We start from the raw sequence: 15,087 nt of genomic DNA, 5'->3' as shown, positions 1-15,087 counted from the left end.
TACAAAAACATTTCAAAGATATAAGCAAGTATCCAAACACTGCTTTGGGGATCCTACTGTGGTATATTAATGGAACGCCTTCCACTTTCCTATGATACGCGCCAGGCTGTGGATGGACTCCAATAGATCGACGCTCCCGGGGGTAATGGACGTTCCAGCCGTGTATTAGAGCCCTAACCCTAACCTGAACCACCATCGTGTTAGATGTTGGGTGGCCGAAAGCGGAACATACTGAAGATCTGTCACCAAGCGTAACATGTTACACTTTGGGAGTGAGAACGTGCTGATCTGTCAGGAGTTTTCTCACAGTTCTGTTTTTTTATGAAGATGCTCCGTGTGAAGCAGCCAAAGCTGACCTCGTGATACTGGTGGATGAGTCTGGGAGCATCACTGCTCAGGACTTCAGAATCATTTGCTTGTTTCTCAGGCACTTTGTCAACAACCTCGACATCGGTCTGGACCGAGTCCAGATCGGTAATATTGTTATTTATGCTCTTATTACTAGCTGACTGTTAGTAATGATACTGTTTCATTTAAAGGACTTAAAGCTTGGGGAAATATTCAAATACATGTATACCATGTATACATGTAGCTTGTTAACAGTAATGTGTTTTTAGTGATGTTTTTAACATAAATAGTTTGTATTATGAACAGAATGCTCTGCTGGGTGTTTTCTGCAGGTCTGACTTTGTTCAGCACCACACCAAAGACTGTGTGGCACCTGAACACCCACCAGACCAAACAATCCCTGCTGACGGCCATAGAAGACCTAGAAAAAGCGCGTGGAAGCACTTACACAGGTGAGCAAGCAGCTTATGACCCAGGTTCTCACCATCTGGGAAATGGGATCCAAGACATGGGAGCCAAATGTATTTTATTTCTGTATACGGTTGAATGAAAATGACGATCAAAGTAGTTTTTGCATTCTGACTGTTTTTAAATGGAATCCAACGCAATTACATCAGGATAATCTGAAGGGACACATCACTCACACACTACCAAAGCTCCGATGGGTTCCTGTTGAAATGCATCTTGGGGTTTGTATTGATCGTGCTTTATCACTCTCCACTTCTTGTTTCCTCTTTCGCGTCACAGGAAAAGCTCTGACACACATCCTCCGTAACCAGTTCAAACCCAATGTGGGAATGCATCCAGACTCCAAAAAGATTGCTGTTCTGATCACAGACGGGGCGTCTTATGATGACATAGAACTTCCCTCAAAGAATTTGAAAGACAGCGGCATTGAAGTCTTTGTTATTGGTGAATAATTTCATTTTTCTATTAAGTCTTAACCATTAAAAAGTGTTCTAAAAACAGTTAATGAAAAAAATGGTTTAAACCCCTTTAACTAAATCTGAAAGTCTAAACTTCAGTAACATCTTGATGGGCGGCCCCCTCTACCAGCTTATTTCCCAGTCCCAAAACCAGTCCCAAACAGGGTCATGAACCCTGCCTGAAACCTTGAGCAAAGCCTATTTTAATCCTAAAAACCTTTAAAAACTTACCTGAAACTGTTCCAAACAGTAAGATTTAATTTGCTTCAGCTGTTGGAATTACAAGTTCACAGTGCCGGAGCCCAGCGTGCTACAACAGGCTGCCTCACACCAAAGACAACCCTGACACGGGCTGCACAGCTTATATACTGTGACAGTAACTGTGACTGTGGGCAGTCCTCCCCGGTTCAGTCCTTCCTTCTGACCTCGCCTTGTGTCTGCTTCTCCTGGAATCAGAAAGACAGACACAACACACACCCTGCATAGCCTTGATTATCTAATATTATCCATTATTCTTCTGCTGATTCTAAGGCCCAGTTCAGGGCCTCGTTTGGACTTCCTGACCCAGAGACTATTCTAACCAGTATCATGTGTATGTAAGCATGCTGCAAAAACCCTCCTTCACTCTATGTCTTCCTGCAATATTTCAAATCCAGACAATAGCGCTGAATGAAGCTCTCAAGCCTCAAAACACAGAGCGCCGACCTGTTTATGAGCACATTCGCATTATGTATACATTAAAATAAAACAACAATTCTATAAACCACAATTTTTCTACTCTAACAATGCAAGCATACGAACCCCTGCCCAGAGTAGAACTGAGTCCAACCTGTCTGCAGGACACGGGTTCCAAATATGACAAAGCCATGTAGCTCACATGTTAAGCAGCAGTACTGACACTTTTGTCTTTCAGGTGTTGCAAAAGTCAATGTGACTCAACTGAAGTTGATCAACTCTGATCACAATAAAATTTACATAGTCAAAGATTTTGACAGTCTCCAGGACATTGTCGTCGAACTCATTATCAACGTCTTTAAAAGTGTTAAAAGTCTAGGTAAGTAAAAAAACATTCCTCCATTACAACGGTGCATGTTCGAATGATACTGATGTTAGCATTAGTCTAAACAGGGCGAGGCAATGGGACAAGTATGTGGATCCATGCATTTGAAGGCAACATTGGCATCAGTGTGATCCAGCCAAAAAGCTCTAGGCTGAGTTTCCAGTAGCTATTTTTTTCTGTTACTAGTCATGGGCAGGTGTGACTGACTGCTAACTAACTCACAGCAGAACCAGGAACAGGAAACCATCAGCTTCTTTAAATTTGAGAAAAGAAGGAAATGTGCATAAGGTAACCGCCTGACTTTAAGGGTGTACAGCCTCCTTTTTTTCACAGTGAAACTGCACCATGGGGTCCTTTTGCATGTTCCCAAGACTGTGCTACAAAAGAAACATTTACTTTGTTTCAGTGTTTTATTGGACCGCTGTTTGATTTCTCTGATCTCTGCAGACTCTGTCAGGCTGCTGAATGGTTCCAGTCTGTGTTCAGGCGGACTGCAGGTGAAGTCTAACCAGAGATGGTCCTCAGTGTGTGAAGATGACTTTGACCTGCAGGATGCAGAGGTGGTCTGCAGGGAGCTTGGCTGTGGGCCTCCTTCGCTCCTCCAGGGGGCGCTCTATGGAGAAGCGGAGGCTCCAGTGTGGAGCAGAGAGTTCCAGTGTGGAGGCCATGAGTCTGCTCTCCTGGACTGTAGAAGCTCAGGCTCAGCTAGAAGCAGCTGCTCACCTGGCAAAGCTGCTGGACTCACCTGCTCAGGTAGAAGAGGAGCTGCAGCTTTGGTTCAAACTCACTTTGTTCTTTCACTGATGACTCTCCGCTTTCTGTCAGAGCCTGTCAGGTTGGTGGGAGGAGCCAGTCGCTGTGCAGGTACACTGGAGGTGAGACGAGGAGAGTGGAGACCAGTGGCGATGGATATCTGGAACCTGAAGGATGCAGCTGCTGTCTGTGGACAGATGAACTGTGGTTCTGCTGTTTCTGTAGGAAATACTCAGAGTTCTTCACAGAGATCGGTGTGGTGGATGGAGTCACACTGTGTTCAGGCTGGATACGCTCTGAAAGAGTGCGCATCAGCAGATCGCTCTTCCTCCACCCTGGATATCACCTGTTCAGGTAAGTCTGTCAGAGACATCATCTAGGACGGTGAAGTTTCTCGTTACCCGTCTCCTCTGTGACAGTGACTGTGGTAGAAGTTCACTGGACGTGTTCATGGTCTCCTCGTTTGGTAGCGACACTGTAATCTGACGGTCCTGAGTCCAGCATTGTTGAGCTGATTGTGTTTAGAAGGCCTTTTTGGTTTGTGTGTAAAGTATAATTCAATTGCAGTTGAAGCTGTATAATGAAACATGAAAGTTTTGAGTGTTTTTCATGGTTTCATTGCTTATTTAAGTTAATTCTTTAAATGCTGATGCTGTGGAAACAATTTTAAAACTCATAAAATGAAATAAAACTCACTGAACAAATTATTCATCTAAACAACATAAAATGTTTCCAGTTTAGCAGTTCAGTGTGAACGCCAATCACGACCTTCGGCATTCAGTGTGTTTCTGATGCTTTTGCTTAGAATCAGAATCTTTATTGTCATCGTCACAGGTGCAACGAAATTAAAAATGGTCCCCGATCACTGCATCATCCCTAACGATATCAAAATATAATTAAAATATAAATAAAACAATAAAACTCAATAAATAAAATAAATAGAATACTTAAAGTGCTAATAAGAGACATCAACAAACATTCACATACATGCTTCGGTCAGCGCATAGATTAATACAAGAGTGGCATGATTGGCATTTTTTTTGTAGCAGCATTCAGACGTGTTACTGCAGTTGGATAAAAGCTGTTTGAGTCTATTAGTCCTTACACTGATTGCTCTGTACCGTCTGCCTGAGGGCAACAGTTTAAACAGGGAGTGCCCAGGATGTGAGGAATCTTCTATGATGTTTTGGGCATTTTTAAGACAGCGGCTGTTGTGTAGATCTTCCAGTGTGGGGAGGGGGCAGCCAGTGATCTTTTGGGCGGTGTTAATGACCCCCTGGAGTGCTTTCCTCTGAACCCCTGTGCAGCTAGTGTACCAGATGCATATGCAATAGGTTAGTACACTCTCAGTGGTGGCTCTGTAGAAGAATGCGTCCTTCATTCCCCCGAATTTGAAGGATGGGTCAGGTGTGTCCTTCATGGCCCACCATATCCCAGAATTCATAGCGCGGCCCAGCCAATTTCAGTTTTCAACAATGGCGGCCGCTACTAAGTTTTAAAATTACTCTTATTACTCTTTCTGGGTCACAAAGTAAACTTTTAACATATTTTCAGGTGAGAAAGTAGCTGTGTAAACTTCAAATATCGGCTCGGTTTATCAAGACGTCGCATATTTGCAAAAGTGCACCAACTGTTTCGGAGACGCCTGTTACCCACCAGCTCGATAGCTGACCGGGGGGTTCAATGGTCACTCGAGCCGGCGAGAGCAGCGGACTCCCAGCTTCATCGTTTTCAGACCCCCGCTGTCTTTCACTACTCAGGTTAAACATGATATAAGTCACTCGAATAACTTAAAAATGTAATTGTTTGGCTTTTTTCTGTGTTTTATTTGTTCCTGAGTAAATCGGTTTGGCTGAGATCAAAGTTATTAGATTAAATAAAACCTTATTAATCCCTCGGGTGGGTTCCTCCGGGATTTTCACACAGCTGAATAAACGTCAAACGTCAAAGTGTGAGACGGTCGAGAATTCACGCCCGTGTCCTGTTATATTTTAGACAGCAAGGAGCAGACGGCGAGTTTATTAAACTCCACCGACACAGCGGTGACACAAATCTCAAGGCTAGACCGTCCCATTTCACAGCCTCGCACTTCCGGCCTTCTCAGTCTTCGAAGGACCCGGCCCACGTCGACCGCGAAGGCCGGGTCCTCCGAAGGATGCAGCCTACGTTTTGGGACACAGCTCCAGAGTGATGTTATCCCTCCTGAGAATTCTCAGGAAGTCTCTGTTGGGCCCATTTCAGCAGCTCGGAGGTGTTCGCACTCCAGGAAAGGTTCTCCTCTATGTTGACTCCCAGGAAGCGGAAGCTTGGCACCCTTCCTACACAGTCCCCGTTAATGAATAGTGGTGAGAGCTCTGCCTTTTTCCTTCTGAAGTCTATTATGAGTTCTTTGGTTTTTGAAGTGTTGAGGAGGTTATTGGCCTTACACCATGACGTCAGCTGCTCCACCTCGTCTCTGTAAGATTCGTCACCCCTGGAAATGAGCCCCACCACGGTGGTGTCGTCTGCAAATTTCACAAAGATGTTGCTGTGGTGGACATGAGTGCAGTCATGTGTAGAGCAGTGGACTGAGCACACAGCCCTGGGGTGAGCCAGTGCTGAGGCTCAGGGCTGAGGATGTGTGATGGCCAACTCTGACTCTCTGTCTATGGCCTGAGAGGAAGCTGTTGATCCACATGCAGGTGCTGTATGGAAGCCCCAGGTCTTGTTTACAACAAGAGTTTAGTTTCAGCTCTGTCGTTTCAGTCCACGACCAGACAGATTTCCAGCTGTCTCCACTCTGCTTGGAGCATGATTACTGGATGGGTTTCAGGTGTCCTGCCAGCCTCTGTGGCACTACCCCTCAAGCATGCTGCACCATCCTTCCCTCCAACGGACCCGTAGACCAAACCTCCGCCACACACCCCCGCCGTCCAACTGAGGCCAGGGAGCACCCCAGCGAGTGGGAGAGAAAATCCGCTACTACCAGCTTGGCCTATGGACCACCTTGAATTTAAAGGGGTGCAAAGAGCTCAGTGAAGCGCTGGAAAGTTGTTGTGGTTCCGAACAAGCCAAATGGAAAGATGACACATCTGCAAACCGCTGCTGCTCTACAGCAACATCTGCTCCCTTGGGCTGTGTGAGATGGTAATAACAATCACCCACATAGTCAACATCACCGACTCGCTGTGTAACCACAGAGGCTCCTTAACACTTGGCGAGTAACCTTGAGCTAGAAGAAGGGCGATCGTGGCTCAAGAGTTGGGAGTTCGCCTTGTAATCGGAAGGTTGCCGGTTCGAGCCCCGGCTTGGACAGTCTCGGTCGTTGTGTCCTTGGGTAAGACACTTCACCCGTTGCCTACTGGTGGTGGTCAGAGGGCCCGGTGGCGCCAGTGTTCGGCAGCCTCGCCTCTGTCAGTGCGCCCCAGGGTGGCTGTGGCTACAATGTAGCTGCCATCACCAGTGTGTGAATGTGTGGATGACTGGATATGTAAAGCGCTTTGGGGTCCTTAGGGACTAGTAAAGCGCTATATAAATACAGGCCATTTACCATTTTACAAGCACTTTATCTCTGGGTGAAAATTGCTTGAGTCTGGCCACTCTGTTCTACAGGCACTGCTGGCATTCCTGGACCGGGAGCAAATTTTTTTGTGATAACCTTCCCAGTTTTCTTCAGTCAGGTCCAATAAGCCCCGTGGCTTCCGGCCATTTCAAATTAGAGAAAACCCAGAGGAGGTCTGGGGCACCTCCCATGCTGCAAACAATAGAGGGTCTAACCAGAGATCCTGATTGTGTTCATCCTTGTGAATGGACTTACGAATCATGGATTTTAAAGACTTATTCAGCCGCTCCACCTGTCACTCCATCAGTCTGAGGGTGGTAGACACTGGTCTGAACAGATGAAATGCCCAGTAATTCGTACAATTCTTTAAGTGCATGAGACGATGTACCCTGGTCAGTCAGTATCTCTTTCACAATGCCGACTCAGGAGATCACCTGAAACAGTGCCTGTGCTACACGCTTTGCAGAAATGGTGTACAGCAGCACTGCTTCAGATATAGAGTTGCATAATTGACCAGAACTAATACAAAGTGATATCCGCATGCACCATCGAAATTGCCCAATAAGGTCCATCCCAATGCACTCAAATGGGACCCCCATTAATGGTAGTGACAATTAATGGGAGCCGGTGGGGCCTCACGAGAAGCCCCTGCCATCTCCTCCAACCCAGAGTCACCACTGAGTCCAGCACAGACACTACACACCGCACAAGGTGAGTGCTTCCCCCACACACTGTCCCAAAATGTTATTAAACCCCAGCCAATCTGTCCCCAGAATTAAGAGATACGACAGGCGTGAGCTAACTGCAGCCTTTACATGTGTTTTGCCCTTAAACTTTATCTGCAGCAGCACTATGACATATTTCTGAACATCCCCATGCACATATCTGACCTCCACCCATTCTACCTCCAGCAAGGTTCCTGGTTAACCCAGGGTTTGGTGGACCATGGTCTTCATGCAGCCCATGTCTGGAACATTGTTCCTCCTGGACCTGGGAGAGAGTGTTGGAGCCTCAGTGATACGGGAAGCCTAGCCCACCTCCATCAATGGACACTCCCGTCACTGGTGTCCCAGCCGCCCACATCTCCAACACTTCTGTCTCTGTGTCTGTGTGGCCCTACGTGGGTCGCATGCAGTGCCTACCGCCACCAGAACCTGGGGAGGCAGATCGGGGAGAAAGGGGCTAGTGGGCCTTAGCTGCAGCAGCTGTTCTGTCACTGAAAGATTTAGAGCATGATTACTGGATGGGTTTCAGCTGCCCTTCCAGCCTCCCTGGCACTGCTCCTCAAGCCTGCAGCACGTTTAAAGTAAAAACCTTACATTTTGTAAAATGGATCGAATTTAAAAGAAAGAAAACAGTTTGCTGTTCAGATTTTTCAGTTGTAAGTTATCAAGCTCTCAAAAATAAAACTGCATTAGGATAATATTTTTGATATTTAGACAGAACTCATTTCTACCAAATCCAGCCTTAAGGTATTTTTAATAATGATTCCTAGAAAAATGCATACACTATTGGGCTTAGAGCCACAAATCGACCACGCCCAAAAAAGTGCTATAAAAAATTTATATATTAATATTTTATTCCACTTTAAATTAGCCAATCTTTTAGACCTACTTCTCCTTGAAATATTCATGTCAAGTTTTAATTACATTTCGCGGATTTTAACCCTTTATATCCCGGTTTCGTCACATGAGCGCACTGCTTTTTTTGCCCCAAAAAATATAAAACTTGAATATTTTCCAAAAAAAACATTTGAGGTAATATTCAATTGTTATTATAATTAGGCCTTTAGATGGACTAAAGATTGGCACCAACATTCATTTCGATCGCCTTTTAGTTTTTTTTTTCAGGACCAGAAAATGGTCTCCAGACGGCAAATGCTCCTCCTCTAGGCCGAAATAAGTGCATGTTGCCGGGGTAAGTCGCGACGATTACCGGGGCACGATCACCGGGGACCCGTTTTTCCAGCACACACGCTCGATACCACGTGACAACAAATACGTCATTTCCTGTTGACTAAAAAAAAAAAAAAGCACCCTCTAACGGTCCTAGGGACCAAAAAATGGTCCCGCCCGATCAGCGGGCGAAGCCGCTGCTGCACGCCGGAAATGAGGCTTCATTTCCCGCAGGTCTGTTTAAGCAGCCCGCTGTTTTCCAGCCCGGGGTCAAATGTGGAGCAAGGGCGCCACCCGGTGGACAAATAAAAAAATTACAACTCTAAGGCCCGTCCTGCAAAATGAAAATGAAAGCTAAACATCAACGATCCCTTTGACCGTAATTAATTTGCAGTGAAAAATAGCGTTTATAATGGGTTTCAATGGGGCACAAATCGACCACTAAGCACAATAGTGTAAGTTTGTCTGTAGCTTAGCCACTGAAGCTAATTGAAGGAAGTCAGACTTGAATTTTGAAATAAAATCATATCAAACTTTTTTTTTGGAGAATTTGGCTATAGTCCATTCAACACTGTGCAAATGGCATGTAATCAAAATTTGAAAATAGCCACAAATCGACCCAAGACCCTCCATTAATGGCCTAAAATTTTTGCATATATAAAGCACGAAATATGATGTTAATCAATGACATGATATGTCATTGAGGCATGAGGGCATCTCTTGACTTAATTGTGAAATAGTTTTGAACCAATAGCACGTACAAACTCCAAAACACAACGGAAATGCTCCAGGATCCTATTGGCTACACAAGCCAGGAAGTACCAACGACCGATTTGGTGTGTGGTAGTAACAGGTAAATGAATTTTTTTTTTATTATTTGAATATATATATATGAGTGCTTGTGTATAAATACACAAATAATACACATATGCTTTCAATTGTGTAATTTAAGTGATCTAGGTAGCTCTGTGTGGAAGTTCAGTTAATGCTGGAAATGTGTTTTGGAGTTTGTACGTGTTCTGTCTCTAGGGGCCACCGTACTTTTATTTATTCACTCTACATAAAATGTAATAAATAAATTATGAAATATAAAAACCAACTATTTACATTTCAACTTTTAACTAGAGATGGCACGATACCACTTTTTTATGTCTGATACCGATATGAATCCGATATAGTGTTTTTTAATCAATAAAACTGTTTTTTAAATATCTGGCTGCATTTTGTATAAGTTCATACTCAAGTTTAAATAAACAACAACACTAAAGCTATTCTGTTATACCTGTGTGTGAAAAACACACTGCACTCAAAATATTTCATAGTTCAGCAAAACTGATCAATCTAATAAACTTAAACCTGCTCCAGCCTCCCTACTCTGGTATTTTAAAGAGTACTTAGCAGAAATATTAAGCAACCTAACTAACAGGGCTGCAAACTCCCAGCAAAAAAATAAAATAAAAAACATAGTGAACCCCCCCACCGTCCACCTCATGGTGCTTAATCGACGTAATCAACTTGATGCAGCGTGAAAAAAATGCACAGAAATAAATTATTTTTCAAGAATAATTAAATAGATTCAACATCTTTCTTCTACAGAACTGCAGACTGCACAGATGGTTCCCAAAGTAAAAAGTACTACAGCTTACTAGGGTATATTAGACTTAACAGTTACTATATACAGTAATGGACTTCTATACATTTTACATCAGATTAAAACTTTGGGTGTCAGATAATTATTTATTAAAAGCTCGACATTTTAAATGAGAATAAGAAAGAAAAGTATGTCTTTGTGCCCCCTTTTCCCTGTTCATGCCTTATCAGCCCCCCTGGCTAAACTTTGCTAGATCCGCCCCTGCACAGTTACAGCCATCAGCTGTAGAAAAAGATCCTCGAGTAGAAAGTAATATTAAATACATTCTAACAACAGCTGATCAAGCTTAAACGTGCTGCTGTTGTTCAGCCGCTGGTTTCCTCTTTCTGGTGCAAAGTGGGCCAAAAACAAACAAGAGAGACGATCAGCTGATCATTGATCAGCTGATCATTGATCAGCTGATCATTGATCAAAGTAGCAGCAGGAGAGAGAGAGAGAGAGAGAGAGAGAGAGAGAGAGAGAGAGACAGTCGCTCCATATATCGGTGTTTAAGCTTAACGCAGGAATGCTTTACAAACACTCAGAGATGGACTTGCACACTTGCTTTACTTCTCTCTGGGATCACTTCCTCGGAGATGAAATGCTGGTTTGAGGCTACAAACACACACAGCTGCTCTATCACGTGACCACACTGCTGCGACGAGCTACGGTTATGAGCAGAGTTACCCGTGTGGGACGTTTTGATATTTAATGGATCGATTACATTTTTTATTTCTCTCCGCTATCCGATCCAGTGATTTAGGTCAGTATCAGACCGATACCGATACGTAATATCGGCTCGGTCCATCTCTACTTTTAACTATTTCAATTTTCAGCTTTTTCATTTGAAACGAATTTAAAGTGAAACAACACAACACACTGCAAACAACAACACAACTAAATATAAATTAAAACTGTGGGGAAATGGCAGATCACAGACACATATTCTGGTCCTGCCCATCCATACGACCCTTTTGGTTGGAAGTTTCAAAAATAATACCAAAAGCACTGGGCTTTAATGTGAGCTGTACATTTGTATCATTGTATCTGAGATGTTTTGCAGAAGATTTAGTTACAGATGATGTCTATCTCCTGAGAATTCTTTTGGCATCTGCGAGAAAGGCTATAACAACGCACTGGCTTTGTAAAGATCCTCCCACTATAAGTCTTTTTATTTCTATAGTGGAAAACATCAGATTGATGGAATGTATGACTTTTACCCTGTGAATTCAGGGGGGCTTGGGAAGGAGACGGAGAAAATGGCTGGGCTCTACAAACTGTGGCAGCATTCTTTAATGCATAGAACTTACAATACTATAGTATTTATGTATGTATGTGCATGTATTTGTCTTCCAATGACCTCATAATATTTTGTTTGTCTGGGTTTTTTCTTTCCTTTTGTTGTATAAAAATGTTTCTAAATAAAAAGTAATCATGTTGCATTTTTCCAGAATTTCTGAGCGTAGCAAAAAGTCCATCTCATGGCCTCTCCAATGTCCATCAAGTCCCCAAGTTTTGCTTCACCAACCACTGAAGTTACCCACCTCCTAACCCCCCTAGTAACAGTCTATCTACCAGACCACATCACTTCATACCTTTACTGTCAGCAGTAAGAGAGAAGGGATGATGATACTGGAACACGTCCATCCCCAAGTTTCTAACATGGTTGCTTTGGGTTGTTTTTGGCCCTGTTCTTCTCCATGTTGCAGCTGAAATACGATTCAAAGATAGGATTTGAAGACAGAGGCCTCAACCAATATGTTCTCCCTACAATCGCATAAAGTTGGTGTTGTGTGTCAGTGTGTGGCTGGCAGTGTGGACCTAAACATGAAGATTGACTTTTCCACAGGGGCAAGATTAGGACAGAAGACACAGGGACATGACTGGAGGGACAGGCAGGGATACAAAATAAACTTAGACCAGAACTAGACAAGAAACAACATTTTAAACTATGAGTAAATAAAGAAAAAAAGAAAAACATAGCAAGTAACCAAAACATCAAAGCACTAGGCCCAAAACAGAGAGATCCTAACAGCCGGGTTTACGAGGGATTTGTGAAACGTCTGATCCAGCTCAGCAAATATTCAAGATTCAAATATGTGTGTGGATAATCTGTCAAGATGGGTGGGCTGACAGAGGCCACAATGGGAAAACTGCTATGAGTTTAAATGTGGGGCCCATAGCAGTTTGGGCCTTTTTGGCCCCGGAGGGAAATTCTTTGGGCACCCTCAAAGGAGTTTGGCCCACTGTTGATGTAGTACTTGTACCTTTATAGTTTTATTACTTTTTAAGCTTTTTCTCTTGCCTTTCCTGTCTTTGTTCCTGCAGACTCTGTCAGGCTGCTGAACGGTTCCAGTCTGTGTTCAGGCGGACTGCAGGTGAAGTCTAACCAGAGATGGTCCTCAGTGTGTGAAGATGACTTTGACCTGCAGGATGCAGAGGTGGTCTGCAGGGAGCTTGGCTGTGGGCCTCCTTCGCTCCTCCAGGGGGCGCTCTATGGAGAAGTGGAGGCTCCAGTGTGGAGCAGAGAGTTCCAGTGTGGAGGCCATGAGTCTGCTCTCCTGGACTGTAGAAGCTCAGGCTCAGCTAGAAGCAGCTGCTCACCTGGCAAAGCTGCTGGACTCACCTGCTCAGGTAGAAGAGGAGCTGCAGCTTTGGTTCAAACTCACTTTGTTCTTTCACTGATGACTCTCCGCTTTCTGTCAGAGCCTGTCAGGTTGGTGGGAGGAGCCAGTCGCTGTGCAGGTACACTGGAGGTGAAACAGAGACTGTGGAGATCTGTGGAGGCCTCAGGCTGGACCCTGACGGATGCAGCTGTAGCCTGCAGAGAGCTGGACTGTGGCTCTGCTGTTTTAACAGGAAGGAGAAATGCATCCTGGGATGGACCAACGTGGAAGATCAAACCTGACTGTGTTAAATCTGGATCTACACTGAGGGAGTGTGCCACATCATCCCAGTCATCCACCGTCCTGGAGCTCATCTGCTCAGGTAAGAGACTTGCTGTGAGCCAACGGAGTTTAACATTGAACGAGTCGAGTAAAGTTCAGCCAATCACCTCTCTGTTTACAGACCTGCTGGTTCAGCCAATCATCTCAGCGTCCTTCTCGTCCAATGACGGGCACTCCCAGGTCCAGCAGCAGGAGTCTTCTTGGGTGTTCAAAGGCTCCAGCTTCACCATCAGCTGCTCCATCCAACCTCAGTACCCAGGAGGCTCTTTCCAGCTCACCTTCACCTCCTCCAATACCACCAACAACTACACCCTGCCAGCTGTCAATCACTCTGCCCACTTCCTGTTCACTGCTGCAGAGCCCGCCCACCAAGGAACCTACAGCTGTGTTTATCACGTCTTTGTGTTTTCTCATAACTTCTCCTCCGAGAGCCGTCAGCTGTCTCTCACTGTCTCAGGTGAGCTGAAGCAGAGTGGAGCTCAGGTATGAAACAGCAGCAGGTCCCACCTGACGTAGGCTCAGATGGAGTCAGAGATGTAGGCGGGGCCTACCTGATGTTTGTGTTTGATGCCAGCTGTTGTTCTCCTAACATCTAATGTGACGGCTGAGTGTGTCTCTTCAGATCCAACAGTGTTTGTCATCAGACTGCTGCTCCTGCTGCTCTTCATCGCTGCCGTCTGTTTCAGCCATAAGGTACCGTGCACACGTCTGCTGATCAGAAGACGCTCTGGAACGAAGCTCTCGGCCCGTTTGAAGAGAGCGGCGACTCGCTGACTCACACCTGTGTGCTGCTGTGTCTCTGCAGGTCACCGGGAGGCAGGAGCCCCGCCCACAGGAGGACCCGGAGCTGGATGGTTAAAGCTGGCAGTGTCCAGAAAAGCAGGCAGCTCAGCAGCGCCTCCACATGGTGGAGGAAGTGTTTACATCCTTCACCACCGTGTGAACATGAACTGCAACCACAGTATCACTTATACTTTTGCTTATGCTGTGTCATGATGGTTGTGATTATAAGTTTTGTATTCATATTATATTGTTAAGAACAAAAAGTTTAACGTTTGATGGTATCGGGCACGTCGGGCACGTGTGAGCTGGTGTTGGGGCTGGACAGGTGAACTAAACCTTTTAAGCTGGAGCTCACCACAGGACACTGTGCTCAATAAGTTCATTCTCAGCATGACAGCAAAGACGTTCCCCTGGAGCTGTCCGATCCATCCACCAAACATGGTCCCACTTTCTGCTCGCTACTTCAGCATGCATGTTTGATTACAGTGCTTTGTCTGTAGGTTACATATTAATGTCATTTTTACTTGTCCATACAAGAGCCAGGAGTCATAAAGATAGTGTCCTCCATCAGCATCTCACAGCACGTTGTGCAAAGCTCTTGCAGCATCAGCCTCAATAAAACATTTCCAGCTGGAAGGTTTCCTGAGAGATGCTCTGCAGTAACCATCTCCTCATGAGCTCGGTGTGAGGTGACCCTTCTCCAGGTACTCCCTGGTGTTCTGGTTAAGCTCATCAGCAAAAAGCTGAATGAAGCCATCTTTGCACACGGGCCTGGTCGTACAGTTGGAGCATACACAGTTTGCTCGGTGATCATTACTAGACAACTCCTCACAGTCAGATCCAAACAGTGTGGGATCAGCCCGCCAGAACAAAAGGCAGAAACAGCCAAAGGTTGGAGAAGTATCCAAGTATAATGTTAACTCTGCTTTAACCTTGCAAATATGCAAGTGAAACGTATGAGACAGTAAGTTGATGGATGTGGGCGTTACTCTGATCAGCTGTTTGGGCCGAGTTCCAACGTTTACTTCCTGCAGGTGTGCACAAGCTGCACCCGCTGTGCTTTAAACCTACTGAAGCAGAGTAAGGATAAACCAGCACAAACTGTTTGTGCGTCATCACCATCGTGTCTGTTAGCTAATCATCCACCTGCTGTAATCTGGTTTTTAGTTTGTTTTCTCCGTAGTTCAGTTTCAGTTGGTCTCC

The 15,087-nt window shown here is 44.9% G+C and overlaps 1 protein-coding gene across 1 annotated transcript; it reads left to right on the top strand.

Annotated features, from left to right (window-relative positions):
- The first annotated feature begins 256 nt into the window (after positions 1-256).
- LOC113027930 (scavenger receptor cysteine-rich type 1 protein M130-like) lies at positions 257-14,784 on the top strand. The gene is made up of 12 exons (XM_080305730.1): positions 257-272; positions 328-474; positions 681-800; positions 1,096-1,260; positions 2,188-2,328; positions 2,623-3,087; positions 3,160-3,441; positions 12,482-12,787; positions 12,860-13,141; positions 13,223-13,558; positions 13,724-13,794; positions 13,907-14,784. The coding sequence occupies exons 1-12, from the start codon at positions 257-259 to the stop codon at positions 13,958-13,960; spliced, it is 2,385 nt and encodes a 794-aa protein (XP_080161856.1). The 3' UTR covers positions 13,961-14,784.
- Positions 14,785-15,087: the final 303 nt, after the last annotated feature.

This window comes from Astatotilapia calliptera, chromosome 8, assembly GCF_964374335.1.
Source record: "Astatotilapia calliptera chromosome 8, fAstCal68.1, whole genome shotgun sequence".
Lineage (NCBI taxonomy): Eukaryota > Metazoa > Chordata > Actinopteri > Cichliformes > Cichlidae > Astatotilapia > Astatotilapia calliptera.
This window is presented reverse-complemented; position numbering and strand designations above follow the sequence as displayed.